The sequence below is a fragment of the Aquarana catesbeiana genome, linkage group LG01 (genome assembly GCF_042186555.1).
Source record: "Aquarana catesbeiana isolate 2022-GZ linkage group LG01, ASM4218655v1, whole genome shotgun sequence".
Lineage (NCBI taxonomy): Eukaryota > Metazoa > Chordata > Amphibia > Anura > Ranidae > Aquarana > Aquarana catesbeiana.
Window position 1 is genome coordinate 794,352,930 of NC_133324.1, and position 17,038 is coordinate 794,369,967.

The 17,038-nt window shown below is 42.6% G+C and overlaps 1 protein-coding gene across 2 annotated transcripts in view; it reads left to right on the top strand.

Moving 5' to 3' along the window:
- The window catches only part of STOX2 (storkhead box 2), a 308,332-nt gene that overhangs the window by 263,240 nt on the left and 28,054 nt on the right, over positions 1-17,038 (top strand). For both annotated transcript variants that reach the window (XM_073607045.1, XM_073607053.1), the window contains exon 3: positions 11,318-13,583. In XM_073607045.1, coding sequence (XP_073463146.1) covers positions 11,318-13,583 — 2,266 coding nt within the window. The remainder of the gene's footprint in view (positions 1-11,317; positions 13,584-17,038) is intronic.

Below are 17,038 nucleotides of genomic sequence, written 5' to 3' on the forward strand. Positions count from 1 at the left end.
TCTATGTTAGTCTATGGCTTCATGCCCACCTAGGCGTTTTTGAGCTGCAAATGGCATAGGCGTTTTTAAGCTGTAAAAAAAACCCAGAACCAGTGGGTTCGAGAGACGTTTTTCAGCTGTAAAAACGCTCTAACGCTGATAAACGCTCAAAAACGTCGTTCACCAACGTTTTTTAACGTTTTTGATCCATCGAAAGAAAAAAAAATTTTTGAAAAAAAAAAAACGCTAAAAAAACGTTAAAAACTGCTAACGCGGAAAAACGCTAAAAACCGCTGTTGCAAAAACGTTGAAAAAAGCTGAAAAAAGTAAAAAAAAAATCACTGCAGAGATACTGGTGTTTTCATAATGTTATTTTAACATCCCGTATGCATGAGGCCTAAACGCTAAACACCTATGCATGAATGGACACATAGGCTAACATGCAGGAGCATTTAGAGGCAGTAAAAAAATACTCCAGACGCTCCTAGGAGCAGTAGAAAAAACATCCAGTATGCATGAGGCCATAAAGTTACAAAGTCTTCTTCATGTAAAGAAGGTCTTTTATTCTGTAACATGGTTCTTTTAAAAAAAATGTATCCAATATTCCTTATTTTTCCCTTTACAATAATATAGGGACTGTTTTATATATTTAATACAAAGGTGGAACATTTTTTTACACTTCGTGATAGGGTTCCACTTGGTTAGTTGTGTATCCCCTATTAAAGTGTAACTAAAAGCAGGGGGGGGGAGATTAGAACGCCTGTCAGTTTTTATTGCTGTCTGTGCCCCCGTTAGGGAGATTCATCCTTTCTAGTTGTCCAGTTTACCATTCGCATTGAAAGTGATAATATAAGAAAAATCCCAAATTTTGGGTTGTCGGCAGAAAAGTAGTAGAGGAGAAATCTTCTGATGGGGGACACTAGTTCTGGTGACCTGGGGGTCCCCAAGAAAAGCCCTTAATTTGCAGGGGTTTCTCCTCACTTCCTGTTTGGGTATGGGACAGGAAGTGAAGGGAAATCTCCACAATAGAACACAGATGGCGCAAAAAGATCTGACAGGGGTTATAATCCTCCCTTACTCTATACAAAATGTGGTTGCTCGTTGAGGGTATATACCTTTACACTCTATTCCGGTTCTTTTCACACCATGTTGCACATAGATATGCACAAAAAAATGAATGGGCAGTAACGTGCATTTGCATGCATTTTTGTGTGGCAGTGTGAACGATGGACATAGAAAACAAAGGCTTTCTATGTGCTCTTGCAGTAACCTGCATTTATCCAGCACAGCAAAACGCAAGTTGCTTGACTTGGTGTGAACCTTTCCTGAATCAGCTAGCATATTTTTCAGTGCTGACACCATGGCAATACCTGATTATTTCTAACCAGTGGGATGAAAACATTTTACAGCTTAAAAGCAGAACTATAGGCAAAACTTTTTTAGTGTACTAGCGTGAAATAATGTTAGTTTTGAGCGTGATTGCTGTATATTTAACTAAAATTGTGTCCGTTTTTCGGACCCTTGCAAGCCATGTGTATTGTGACCTTTTATTAAACTTGCATTGGAATATATTTAGTTTTTTCCTCCCCTTGCTGTAGAGTTACTGTATGTAGTAGGTAGGAAATGCCTCATCTATTAATGAGGTTCATCTTGGGTCAGCATTCCTTGTGAGCAACAAACAAAACCTAATCTTCTGTCTACGGGCTCAGTGTAAGGGCGCAACAGACTCTCTTGAGATGCAGAAAACGTACATGTCTAATAATTCAAAAGCAAAAGCTGTCTGGACACTGAATCATCAAAGGACTACATAATCCTAACTAACAGTATTACTCCTGTCATCCACTATTTAGAAGAACAGAATCTCTAATATTACGAATTTCTAACAATCGGTGAATATATTTAGAAAGATGAAAAATGCAAAAAATGGATTGTAAGGTTTAAGAAATCGGTCTACGTGCTGTCCACAATATGCCTTTGAGAACCCTTTACACCAATAGCTTTTCAATATACATCTTGACATTTTCGGTTGTTTGAATTGTGCAGTATGAAGTACCTAAGGATTCATGCACACTGAGAATTTGCCCAGCTCTTCTAGACTTCTTTCTCCTGGCAGGAGAAAAGCCGCATTTAGTTGCTAATAAGCATTTCAAGCACTTGGGCATTTACTCATTTCATTGGCCAGAATATTAAAGTGATTTTAACCCTTTTTTTCTTTTTAAAATAACAACCGTGTCATGCTTACTTGCTCTGTGCAATGGTTTTGCACAGAGCAGCCCCGATCCTCCAGCCCTCCTGGCTCCTCCCGCAGAGTACCCCCCTAGCAAGCCACTTGCTGGGAAGAGGGTACTTGTGCTGGCTCGCTCCCAAGCCCCGCTGCCTGCATCCATAGACATGGCTCCCACTGCTATCTTTTTGCACTGTGAGGAGGGGGAGAGAGGAGAGAGCTGCTGCTCTCGTGCCCAGTGCTGGCTCAAAATCGGGTACAGGTAAGTATTAGGTGTGCTGGGGGGGGGGGGGATCCTGTACACAGAAGGTTTTTACTTTAATACAGAGAATGCATTAAAGTAAAACAAAAACCTTAAGGCTTTAGAAACACCTTAATTTATTCTGGCCATTGAAATGAATGAATGTTCAAGCGCTTGACACTCTTAAGCATGTCTACACACATTTAGGCATTTCAGGCGTTTTTTTCTGCTGCTGCTCCTGGATGTGCTGTCAGTGGGGTTTTTTCTTTGGCCTCTAAACTCCTGTAAATGCCTATGTGTGCATGGACACGTGGGGGTTATTTACGAAAGGCAAATCCACTTTGCACTGCAAGTGCACTTGAAAGTGCACTGAAAGGCCTTTAAAACGCCCAGTGTGCATGAGGCCTAAATGTCTTACAATTTGCCTAGTTAGTGTGACTATAAGAGTCTTCTTCACATTGCTGTCCAGATGCCAGACTTATCTTTAGGCCTCATGCACACTGGACATTTTTTGACGTTTTTACAGCAGCTGTTTTTGACTGTAGACGTTTTTTTTCTACACATTAAACTCTCCACCATGTTATCCTATGTATCCATGCACACATAGGCTGCTATCAGCAGTTTTGGGCAGTGACATTTTTTTTTTTTTTTAAATTGTTTATTTATAAGTAGGATCAGGACCGAAAGGACCCACAAGGTACATATCATCACATTAATAACATATTTAGTACAGAGTGACATAGGAGGATAAACATTGTACATTGCGGTAACTTATTTCTGGTAACATCTTCTAACAATTTCAGAACTAATTTGGTGTGGACCAAAATGCTCAAGAGGATACACTCCTAATTAAACTCCCCCTTGGTGATTGGCCGGTTAGTGTCCACGGGCCCGATCCCCTTTTTTTTTTTTTTTTTTTATATAAAGAAAAATGTGGAAAAGTATATAGATAGAAGCAAGGTGTTAGCTAAGAAAAGAGAGACAAAGAAAGGAGAGGGAAAAGTTAAGGGATAGAGGGGAGAGGATATGGAGCTTGACGTTGTGGGTGAAGGTATGATTTTGAAACTCACAAACATGGGGCAACGTTTGGTTTGACTTTTTCAAGGGCTTAACCGCACAAATTGGACCACACTGATGATTTTAAAGTTTGGCCCTCTGATGAGTATATGAACATAGTCCATAATTGCCAGGTCTTAGAGAATGTTTCTTCTCTGTGTTGTTTCGTCAGGATAAGGTCCTCCATTCTCTTTATTTCTTCCACTCTTTCCAACCACATAGTTCTGGTCGGAGGTAGCGGAGATCTCCAGCAGAGTGGGATACATGCCTTAGCGGCATCCAGTAAGTGGCGTATCACTGACTTCTTGTAAATTTTCTCTGGGGTATCTGTCGCGTGTAGTAAAAAGAGTGCGGGGTCATCGGTAATTGTCCTGTCCGTAAATTTTTGTACTGTTTCTTTCACTATCTTCCAAAAGTGTGCTAATTTGGGGCAAGACCAGAATACATGTAAGAGGGTCCCTTTTTCCTTCTGGCAGCGCCAGCATGTATCTGGTATCGCAGCGGAGTATTTGTGTAACAGCTCAGGGGTTCTGTACCACCGAGATAGTATTTTGTAATTTGTTTCTTGTGTCCTGGCACAGATGGATGATTTATGTGTGAATTCAAGAATACGTTGTCTCTTTACGTCGCTAAACCTACAATCTAACTCCGTCTCCCATTTTAACAGCCCAGGTGGGACAAAGTCTGGGGGGGGGATATTCAGGAGGCCGTAAGCCAGCGATAATGTGTGTGTTAGGGTACCTGTCTCTGTAAGGATTGTCTCTAGTGTCGTTAGGGTTCGAGTATTGTCCGCGGGTGGGGGTGGTATAGAGTTGAGAAAATGTCTCAGTTGGAGAGTACGTAAAAAGTCCAATTTGAATAGACCATTAGGGTCAGACAATTCGCCAATCGTTTTCCATCGTCCTCCCGTGCTAAAATGTGTAGCTAGATGTAGTCCCTCCTCTTTCAGTTTCCGGAGAATTCTATCTTCCAATCCCGGTTTAAACAGAGGGTTGCCTATTATGGGGTATAAGGGTGAATTTTGAGAGGAGAGTGTCGTCTGGGAAACAAGTCGTGCGCATATTCGTGCCGTGTTGCCTATCAATGGATGGCATTTGAGTTCAGTGGGCAAACCTTGGTAGCACCAAGGAGTGCCTTCTAGGGGAATATTGGTGTGTGATTGCTCTATAAGGGTCCACATTTTGGTCTCTTTATGGCGAGACCAGTCTATGAGTCTTCCTATGTGTATTGCGTGATAGTATGCCCGGATGTTTGGTAGTGCAAGGCCTCCATCTTTTTTAGGGAGTACCAATATTTTGTTGGATAGCCTGGGTTTCCTCTTAGCCCAAACAAAGTCTGTGAAAGTTGATTGTACTCGCTTAAAGAATTCAGAGGGGATGTGTATGGGAATTGCCTGTAATAGATATAGAATTTTTGGCAAGATGGACATCTTTAAAATGTTGCATCGGCCTAGCCATGAATGTAGACCACTCTGCCAGTTGTTGAGAAGCTTTTTAATTTTCTTTAGCAAGGGGGGGAAGTTGAGTTCGTACAACTGAGATAGTGATGAGGGGATAAGTGTGCCCAGATATTTGAGTGCCCTGTTCGTCCACTTCAGCTTGAAGCTAGCTTGAAGATGTGTGAGTTGAGTGGATGGAATCCCCACCCCCATTGCCTCTGATTTTGCAAAGTTAATTTTTAGGTGGGACAGTCTGCCGTATTCAGTGAATTCTTTCAATAAGTTTGGGAGTGAGATTATTGGGTTTGATAGTGAAAACATCAAATCATCCGCGTAAGCGGAGACTTTATGTTGCGTTTGGTTAATGGATACTCCAGTTATGTCTGGATTCCGTCTTACATGGCACAGGAAGGGTTCTAGTGAGAGTGCAAAGAGTAAGGGCGACAGTGGGCAACCCTGACGTGTACCGTTCGTGATTGGAAAAGCCTCTGAGGTTACTCCATTAGCCCTAACCCCTGCCGACGGTGAAGTGTAAATAGCAGAGATCCAATTCAACATATTATTTCCCAGACCAATATGTCTTAGGGTAGCAAACATAAATGACCAGTTTACCCGGTCAAATGCCTTCTCGGCGTCAGTACTAAGGAAGACCGTTGGTACGTTATGTGTGATTGCTTTATTGAGTAGGTTCAATACTTTGGTAGTATTGTCTCGTGCTTCTCTGGATGGGACAAAGCCTACTTGGTCTAGATGGATTAAGTTGGGTATCTGTTGTTGAATTCTGGAGGCGAGTATTTTAGTGAATAATTTTAGGTCCGTATTTAATAGGGATATTGGGCGATAGCGCCCGCACTGCGTCTGGTCTTTACCTTCTTTGGGGATCACTGCAATTTGGGCTAGTAAGGTTGCTTGGTGAAATGCGTTTCCTTTACCTAAGTCATTGAAAAGTTTGAGCATGTGTTGTCCTAGTGTTGGGAGTAACGTCTTATAATATTGTATGGTCAGACCGTCAGGGCCTGGAGATTTCCCTTTTTTGGCGTGTTTTATTGCTGTGTGAAGTTCCGACATTGTTATAGGTTCGTCCAGTATGTCTCGTGTTGTAATCGGAAGAGTGGGCATGTGAGAATTAGCGATATAGTCTTTGATGTGTTCAGTAGGGATTGAAGGTGACTGCAAATTATACAGTGTCTTGTAGTAAGACAAAAATTCCTGTGTGATCTGTTGGGGAATAGTCTTCTTTTGTCCTGTGGGGCTGAATATATGTGGGATATAAGTCGCTAGCTTCTGTGCTTTAAGTGATTGGGCTAGTAATCTACTGCATTTATTGCCCGATTCGTATATTCTTCCCCGGGATATCTGAAGCGCTGCCTTCGCCTTAAATTGTAAAAGATCCGTGATCTGTGTGCGTACTGTGTCTAGCTCACTACCTCGAGTCCCGGTCGGATTCTGTTTGTGGTCTCTTTCTAGTGCGCGTAGCTTAGTCAGTAGTGTTGTCAGTTGTGTATTTCTTTGCCTTTTTAGCCGTGCACCATGCTTTATAAGAACTCCCCGGATCACCGCTTTATGTGCTTCCCAGGTTAGGCCCCCATTTTCGTCGTTCGTAGTATTAGTGTGGAAATATCGTGTGATTTCTGTCGTCACATCTGCTACTACTTCTGGATTCTGTAGAAGGCTTTCATTAAGTCTCCACGGGTTCCTTTGTCCTCTGTAGTAGTCGGCTAATGCGTAAGTCATTGAGACTGGTGCGTGATCCGACCAGGTGATGCTGCCAATCTTTGAGCCTTTGACTGCGTGTAGTTGGTTTTGGGGAATTAGAAAGAGGTCAATGCGTGAGTATGATTGGTGTGGCCGTGAAAAGAAGGTGTAGTCCTTCTCTCCTGGGTGAAAGAGACGCCAGACGTCTACCAGTTGTGATGTGTGGAGTGTCGAGTGTATCTTTTTACGTGTGCTACTTGTGATCGATGAGGATCCTGTAGAGGTGTCCTCTGCGGGGAGTAGTGGAATGTTGAAATCGCCCCCAATTAAGAGTTGGCCTTCAGTAAATTTTTGGAGCGCGTCTAGTTGTCTTTTTATGAAGGAGTCTTGTTGAGTATTTGGGGCATATAGATTGGCAATGGTCACTTTACTGCCACCTATGAGGCCTTTTACAAACAGGAATCTCCCTAGTGTGTCTGTCTTTATGTCTGTCAGAGTCCACGGGACTTTTGCTGAGATCTGAACAGTTACCCCCCTAGATTTGGCTGCTGAGTGGGTAGAGTGGTAAACTGTCGGGTAATGTCTGTTTTTGAGTATCGGTAATTTATTGTCTTTAAAGTGCGTCTCTTGTAGCAGCACAATGTCTGCTTTCATTCGCTTCATATCGTTTAAGAGCATGCGTCTCTTTTCAGGAACATTAAGCCCTTTCACATTAAGGGTGATCACATTTAGTTCCCCCATGTTTATGAGCGGGTTAAGGGTAGGGATGAGGGGGGAGGGGGGGATGAGAGGGGGGGGTTAAGCAGGGGAAAGAAAACGGAAAAAAAAAAGTAATGAAAAAATAGATAAAGCAGAAAATGAGTAGTTAGTAGGTTAGAAGAACGTAGGATAGGTGTTCTCCGAGTGTAACTTCCTCAGGAAACACCTATCCCCACAAGTATGTCTACAAAACTAAGCAAAAACAATATTGCTTTTACGCCCCTGGGTATTTACCCAAGCAGGAGCGTTTGCCTATGTGGGGGAGAGTCGAGCCAAGGCCATGTATGGAGGACCCCGCCGTCCTCCACCCCCTCAGACCTATAGTTGTGTATGAGCATGTGAACGAGGTCAATACATTTGCAAAAACCAGATGGTATCATTTACACATAACAATATGCATTCCTGGCATCTCCTGGATATGTTCAACCTGAACAATGATAACCAAATAAAAACACCCCAGTAACTTTTTCAACCAATTATGTTTGCATTTGTATCCCTGGCGGCATAGCCCCTTCCTCCCGTGCTCATTAGCTCCCTCCATTTCTGGTCTTCTAAAATCATCTTAGTTACCGGTACTACGGGAGGTGTCTGCACTCCGAATGGAAAGTATCAAACCTCGGTAGCGGCTCCCCTGGTTAACCTGTAAGTCAGGCTGTCAGGGTATCACTCAACCTTCCACAGTATCGGTATACATCCCCTCACCAACCTCAGGGCCCCCCCAGTCATATATCTCTACAGTAGTATAATATATTGATGCAGACCCCTTCACCCCCCCCGCATTATTTACACATCACAGTTATTAGTCCTGTTGTCATCGGATGCAACGTCAGAACCCGCCTCCTCCCCCCTCCCGATGTGGGTATAAAGCCAGTTTGTTGCCGGGCTTCCCAAGGATGACTGTTACAGGGCCAGTAGGAAGTTGCTCTCAAACCTATCTGGCATCTCGGGTGTATAGATCATGTTAGGAAGACCCCCCGCTGGAGGTTTGCTCATCTTCTGTCACTTACTTTTTCAGTGAGTGTCTCCTGGAGTGGTTGCCCGGTAATCAAAGCCCATGGGGGAGTTATACCACACCTCTCGTACACCGGCAGGTTTTGTTATGTGCAGGCAGAGGTGGTGAAGGATCGTCTCGATGGTAAAGAGGTCGAGGGCTCACCATCTCCTCCTGCCGTCCGATGGGCTTACCGCTCCTCCCATCAGGGTGTGGGATCTGTATCCAGCGGGGGAGTGGTGTCTTCCGGTGGGTTGTTGTCAGTTGGGGGGTTGAGATCTAACGTATCTGTGTGGGTGAGATGGAGGTAGGGGTGTTACCTCCCAGATGCTCCGCTGCAAATCAGGTAGGAGGAGATAATCGTTTAGGGCTGTCCGCGGTGATACCCAAGTGCTTGCCATAAAAAACCAAGGGTACAGAAAACTTATCGTCTGTAATACATAGAGGCAAGAGAAAAACCAAAAACAAATAAAGAATAAACAAAAAGTGCGATTGCTCAGGATTCCAATCTCCCCTTAAGACTCACGGGCAACGTTATTTCCAAGCCTGATGCGGGAGCGTCCCCTAGGCCTTTGGGAGCGTGTAGGTGGGTTAGCTCTTCCCGCATTCAGGCCTGGGCGACCTGTAGGACGGGGTATCTTCAGTAGCCAGTTTGGGACCGTAAATGGTTCCGACTCCAGGAAGGTGAAGAGAGCAGGGAGATCCGTCGGAGTACGTAGCGTGAAGGATGATCGATCGTTCCGAAAGGTAACTGCCAACGGATATCCCCACCGGTATGTACATCCTCGTCGTCTTGCTTCTTCCAACACTGGTTTTAGCATGGCCCGACGTTGTAGTGTGGCCCTGGATAAGTCTGGAAGGATTTGGATGTGGGCACCATCGAATTCGATCTCCCCCTTCTCCCAGGCATTCCTCAGGATCAATTCCTTCTGGGCAAACCTGTGTAGTCTGCACAGGACGTCTCAGGGTCTGGCTGGGTCCGACGACCTGGGTCCTAAGGTACGGTGTATTCTGTCTATTTCCATGCTAGGTGGCGGATCCGACAGGAGTCCACGGAAGATTGCCGTTGCTGTTTCGGCCAAGTCCTCAGGGCCAGTGGCCTCAGGGATCCCCCGCAACCTTAGATTGTTTCGGCGGCTGCGGTCTTCCATTTCCTCGATGTGTATTTGCATCTCCTGGGCTTCTAGTGAGTGTGCCTGTTGTGTTTGCTCCATAGCTTGTATTTTCTCCTCCAGAGCCGCAAGTCTGCTTTCTCCAGAGGTGACGCGGTTTTCCACATTATGCAAGTCTGTTTTCACCTCCTGGATGTCCTTACTGTGGGCCTCCTCAATTCTCTGTATGAGGGCCTCTATATCAGCTCTTGTAGGGAGGGCTCTGAGCATGCTGCGGAGGTCTTCCTCTATAGGGGGCTCGAAAGCTGAGTTACCCTCCATGGTTGGGCGGAATATCGCCGGCGTTCCCGTGAGGGGAGTAGGTGTCTGTGTGTCAGCAGGTTGCGAGCTCTGTGATCTCGCCGAAGCAGTAGCTATGGATGATGCACGTGGAGCAGCCACGGTGGCGCCTGGAGAGAGGGCTGTTTTGCCGTTAAAAAAGTACGGGATCCCTGGCTGTGTAGATTGGTGATTAGATCTCCTGGTAGATGATCTCGTCCTGTAGCGTGTGGAGAGGTTCATGCCTCGTTCACATGGGTCAAAAGATGTTTTTCGGTCCGTGTAAGTGGGTTCGGGCAGGGAGCTCCAGACAAACACGTCTTCACACAGCCATCGCTAAGCCACGCCCCCCGGGCAGTGACATTTTTGAGCAGTAAAAAAACCCCAAAACTAGTGGGTTCTGAGAGATGTTTTTCAGCTGTAAAAACGCTTTAATGCTGATTAACGTTGATAAACCCTCAAAAACGTCGCTCACCAGCGTTTTTTAACATTTTTGATCCATTGGAAAAAAAAGGAAAAAGTTTTTTTTTTTTCAAAAAAAAAAAAAAAAATGCGTAAAAACGCTAAAAACCGCTAATAAATGCTAAAAAACACTATTGCAAAAAGTTTGAAAAAATCACTGCAAAGCTACTGACATTTTTATAACATTATTTTAACGTCCAGTGTACATGAGGCCTTATAATCACAATGAGAAATTTGGTTAACCATTTCAAAACTTTATCCTGCTTTGTTTGTGGGGGGCCAGGGGTGTAGCTACCAGTGCCATGCCCTTGACACCGGAATGTTTGTTGCCCCTTCTTGACTAGTCCAGACAAATCATCTTGGTGTAATTTTTAAATTGTAGACATTTTCATACTCTTAAACATGGGTCATGGCATGCATTGAACCTAGATTAGTTTTGCTACACACCTGGTGGAAACATCTAAAATGGCCTGCTGTCTATGTGACTGCCTGGTTCCCCAGAACAGCAATAGCATATTAATAGTAAGAGGTATGATGTTTTCATGCTATTTGCGATGTGGTCATACTATTTCAGTATCTTTTTTTGCATGGAGTTATAGTTCTCCTTAAAAGCACATCAACTGTGTGATCTGCCCCAATATTAGGCAGCCAATGTTGAAATATAAGCTTCATCCACTATTCATCCTTGGTGTGGTTACATATCTGTAATCCTCTATAGTATGCTTGTGTGAGGGCCAAATTTATCAGTGGTCGTATAATGTTGATTTCTGCAATTGCTTATTACTGTATGCTTTATTTTATCCATATTTGGCTTTATCAGTTAAGATGTCAGTGTTTCGAGATGCCATTGTTCCAAAGCCACCAATCAGAATAAAAAAAGTTTCATTTTGTAGGAATCCTTTGAATTTTATTGGTGACTGTAGGACTACGATGGCAGATCTTACCACTGACACTTAAGGTGTACATGAGGTACATTGTGAAGTAAATTAAATGTTTTCTATCTTGTTACTGACTTTATTTTCTTGATGTTTTTTTTATCCAGGTGTACCAACCCCAAGCTCGGAAATCCTGCGACATACACTTAACATGCTTGTCCGAGAACGGAAAATCTACCCAACCCCTGATGGATACTTTATAGTAACCCCACAAACTTATTTCATAACCCCATCCCTTATAAGAACTAACAGTAAATGGTACCACTTGGATGAGAGGATACCTGACCGGTCTCAGTGTACCTCTCCACAACCAGGAACTATTACGCCATCTCCTTCAGGGTGTGTCAGGGACAGAACTCTCTCCAAAAACCACTGCGACTCTTGTCATTGCTGCAGAGAAGATATGCATAGCATCCATGCATCTACCTTACAAAGGAAATCTGCAAAAGACTGTAAAGACTCCTATTGTCCCCCCTCATTGTGCCAGATACCCCCTACAGAGAAAAGCAAAGGTACCATAAATTATTCATATAAAACAGAAACCCTTTCAAAACCTAAAGATGGGGATAAGCCATCTAAAAAATTTGGTCTGAAATTATTTAGGCTAAGTTTTAAAAAAGACAAGGCAAAACAACTGGCTAATTTTTCAGCCCAATTTCCTCCGGAGGAATGGCCCCTTCGAGATGATGACACCCCAAATACCATACCCCGTGAAGTAGAGATGGAAATCATTAGGCGAATAAACCCTGACTTGACAGTGGAAAATGTCGTACGACATACTGCACTAATGAAAAAACTTGAAGAAGAAAAATCTCAGAGAAGCAAAGCTGGTTCATCAGCTCACCATAGTGGTAGAAGCAGGCGAAGCAGGACTCACAGAAAAACTCATGGAAAATCTCGGTCACACAGTAAGAATAGGGCTTCCAAAGGTGACCCTTCTGAAGGTTCCCACTTAGACTTACCTGGAGAGAGAGAGTATGAGTTCTATCATCCTCGGAATCGTTCACCAAGGGAAGGTTGTTTCATAATGGAGCGTAAAGGAGGAGAAAATTTTGTAGTGCTCAGCAATCCAAACATGATTGAATCTCATTTTCCTGTTACACCAGAATGGGATGTGTCTGGTGAACTGGCCAAAAGGAGAACTGAAATGCCTTTTCCTGAACCCTCAAGGGGGAGTTCCCATTCCAAGGTCCATCGAAGTCACAGCCATACACAGGATAGAAGGTCAAGAAATGAAAGGTCAAATAAAGCCAAGGAAAGGTCTAGGTCTATGGACAACTCAAAGGGACCTTTAAGTGGTGCTTCTTTAGGGACACCGGATGACCTGGGTGAAGGCCTGAGTCTTGATGATAAAACACCAAGCCAGTCTTTTATAGATGATGGCACTTTAAGACCATCTCACAGTAGCTTGAGTCATCAAAGGACTCTAACTTACAAAGATGCATGTGGTCCTGAACTAGCTAGTGGTGGTGCAGATACCCCTAAATCATGTAGCCTGTTGGAACAAGGCAAACTTCCAGAGACTTTATCCTCCTACAGTGAACTTAATTCTTGTTCCAAAAAAACAGCGGATGACTATTTTCAGTGTAATACATCTAGTGAAACAATTCTCACTGCTCCATCCCCTTTAGGTAAAAATAAAGAGGACATTGATATATCAAGTCTCGCAGAAGGCTTGAAAAGACTTTCTCCTGCTGAGAAGCCACAGCAACACATAGCCAGAGAGCAAGGTGAATACAAAGAAGACTCACCAAAAGGTACTGTTAGTGGTCTATCAGTTGCTGCTTCTGGTCAGACCCCAGAAGTGATTGCAAATGGGCGATTGGTGCCACATCACAATGCAGAATCGAGCAGCCTTGATAAAAGGAAAGAAATATTCAGTAAAGATACTCTATTCAAACCTTTGCACAATAGCCTATCTGTGAACAGTTTTCATAAATCAGGTGTGAATTTGCTGAAAACACACCAAAAAACTTCTCCTGAAACACTGCCAGCAAGCATTGAGAACTTTGAGCAACCTATTACCACCTCAGTTACCCCAAACCTTGCTGTCTCACCTAGGCCACAGGAGCCAGCAGGAAATCAAGAAGCCTCCTTTGATTATTACAACGTCTCGGAAGATGACGAGTCAGAGGAAGGTACACAAAAGACCACAGAAGAAGAAAAAAACAACAGAGACGATGTGGGGACAATGCAGTGGCTGCTACAGCGGGAGAAGGAAAGGGATTTACAAAGGAAGTTCGAGAAAAACCTCACACTTCTAAATCCAAAGGAAACTGACAGCAGCGGTAGCCAGCGAGCCACACATTCGGCTCGTTTGGACAGCATGGACAGTAGTAGCATCACTGTAGACAGTGGATTTAATTCCCCACGGTAAGAAGTAGCCTCTGTTTATTTATTATGGAATATTTCCTTTGTTACATGGATCAATAATCAGGTTGGGCAAATATATAGTTTTTGTTCAACTTGTCCTATTTTTGGCCCAAACCAAGATTTTATGTTACAGAAAGAATATCAATATTCACTGTCTGAAGACAAGACCTAGGCTAACTGAAATGCTGCTTTCTTTCTTGTATCACTGTTTAAAACTTTATAACATGCTGTAACATTTTTTTTTATTATTATTATAATAGCACCTTGATATTGGCTTACTTGATTTGTTCAACTGAAGAAATGACCTATTTCACTTTCAAATATTGATAATTTATACTTAAAGTGATACTAAACACACACTGTTTAATTTACATTGGCCCTTCTGTTTCTGTATGTGGATGATAGCACTGTAATTATTTTAATAAAAAAAAGTACCCTTTTCCTAATATACAACTGTCACATGACCCAGCTCTTTCCCACGCCGTCTGCAGGGAAACATAAGGAGGAGCTCCTACTCCTCTGCTGCTGGTCACATGTTCAAAATAAAAAAAACAGCCTTTGGAATACAGAGTAAAAATAAATAATATCAATAAACTGTTTTAAATTGTCATACAAATATATATTTGAAATTAAATCTTTATTTTTTGGCAATAACATGGTGTGGACCGATTTCTGCCAGCCAAAGGCTCTGTCACGCCCCTCCAGTCTGTGTTTTAGATTAAGAGGAAGGTGAAGCCTCCAGCAATCTACATGTAATATCCCGCCCCCATTGTGTTTAGCTGATTAGTGGGCGTAGAGGGAGGGAGTGGGCTGTCATTTACCACTGTGTATACACCCACATGTGTGACTCTATAGTCACATGGGCTGCTCAGATGTGATGTGGAGGAAATGCTCAGGATAGAAACTCACTAAAAACTGAGCATGTGCAGAGTTGCCAACACTGCTCTGAAAAATCCTGAATTGGGAACTTTGACAGAAGGGGGAGATAGAGAGCAGCAGGATTTTTGCACAATACAGAAAACGAATCTCATAGTGATTGAGTGAGTATGAAGAGCATGTAATACACCATCTATTGATCGTTTTTTATGATGTGGGTTTAGTGACACTTTAATGTATATCAAAAGCCTATACTTTTTTCTTTCTTTCTTTTTTTTTTTTTTTTTTATGATTTTGGATAGAGCAAAGAACATTTAAAACCATTGACAGGTTTTTTTTTGGTTTTTTTTACCATCTGTGTCCTATTCAAGAACATTTCCTTCCTTTCCCCCACTTTTTTGGGGGGGTAAATCTGTAGAAAATGAGGGGAAATGCATCCCTATTACTGTTCTGGTGACAACTCTGCTTTGCAAGGCAGAGACAGATTCAAGAGACGTAGCAAATAAAAATAAGTAAAAATATTGTATTATATTGCAGCTTACCAATCCTTGGCTGTTGTGGTTGCATTTAGGTTTTTTTCTCTGTCTTCACCTGATGATCTGGCCAGTAACACACCTCCTGTATTAAGAGTGCCCCCACCCCAGATGAAGAGGCACAGGGGCACCTTTGGACAGCAGTATTGTCAGTCTAAGGGGAGGGAAGTTTTAGATGTACTAGTAGATTTAGTTCAAATTGAATGCAAACTCCAGCTCACACTGCAGTTATGCAAGAAGTTACTGCAACTGTTTTTTTTTTCTTTTGGGATAAAGGTTTTACATAAATAAATGCTGACCATTGTAAGCACCCCAGTCAGTGGTAAATGGTTTGATTCAACACTCTTAACTGCTACATTTGCAGGAGAACCTGTACTGTTGAAAAGCAACAGACTTACTGGCTGGATTACCAGATGACAATAAAGGAAAGAAAGCTAATAAAAAAATAAAGCAGCAACCATCACATCTAAGAATTGATATTTTGCAATATAATAAATGCTTTTTTATTAAGCTTGTATTCATTTTTTAACTAAAGGCAAAGCTTGTTTTCATTTTTGGATAGGGTGGGGAGGGATTGGAACACCTGTCAGAATTTTATTACTGTCTGGTAGGAAGATTTAACCTCTCTATTTTTTTCTATTTACTGTTATCACAGAGAGGGGAAGTGAAAGAAAATCACAAATTTTGGGTTGCCACCAGAACAGGAATAAAGGGGAAATCTTCCAATAGGGACACTAGTTCTGGTGACAGTGGGGGAATCCCTCTTCTTCCTGTTTTGGCTATGGGACAGGAAGTGAATGAGAATCTCTCCAATGGGAGACAGATGGCAAAAAAAAAGGGGGGGGGGGTTTAATTAGTCCTTTTTCTTCCAAAATGGGAAAAAATTGTTTAGTTCTACTTTAAAGAGCCATTTCATCCAAATCAGGTAGTTATTTTATTGGTTGGCATTAGTGTTATGAATCTTGTATATAGTGGAGTTCTCTGTATCACCAACCTTCAATGGCAATAATGAGGCCTTATCATTCTCCAGTTTATTATATTTTTATTTATTATACATTATAGAGAATACAGAAGTAAATGACGATTCCATAGAGATATGGGTGGAGGTGATCTCAAGTAAGAAGATCTGGCGATTGAAGTGACTGAAAGTGTCTTATTTGTAGAATGCCAGATTTTGGTGTACAAACTGTATATATAACAAATGTATTCACCAGGATAAGAAACTGGCATTCACAAATATTTGTCATTCCTCCACTGTGTAATGCCACCTTTTTCAACCGTCTGACCACAGAGTATCCCCTGAAATAATTTTCAGGCCTCGGGGGGTCATTCACACCGGAACGTGCTGCATTCTGTGTACGTTTCCCATACCTCGTTCAAAACACACTGGGTATGTGATGTGCTTGGGGTGTCAATATAATCCTAACGCCACCACAAATGTAGATTGCAAACTTAGTGCATTCCTCTGCATCGGATCGCATGATATCGCAGTACCATGCTATCTGTGTTTTTGAGAAAGTAGTGCATGCACGACTTTTGGTGTGATCCAGTTATGTTTTTGCACCACACTGTCGCGTAGGAATCGCACAGGAACGCGGCCCATGGTTAGGAATGAACTGTCCCTCAATGATCCCCTGCCAAAACTCATTTAAGGGGACAGTGGGAAGAATGCAATTTACATTGTCAGTGAGAAGAACGCCAACCTTCCAGACAGCTAAAGAGATGGTTGGTGTCATGCCAAGTGGTGTTGACCTCAGAACTATGCAGGCACCATTACATAGGAGGTCAATCAGCCACAACTCAAGGAACCACTAGCAACCTCTGGTTGAGTCCAACGTTCTGTTGTGCAGAATTAGCGAAAAACGCCCAGCTTAAAAATACTATAAATATATAGAATTATAAAAATATCCTTAGGGTTTTCTCATTATGTTTTCCCACAGGACGAATCGGTGGAATTGTTTTTATTTGCATGCTTCAAATTGCCATTAACTCATTTCCATCTTTCTGGTTAATTTAGGGCAGTATGGTGAATTATTAAACAATTTT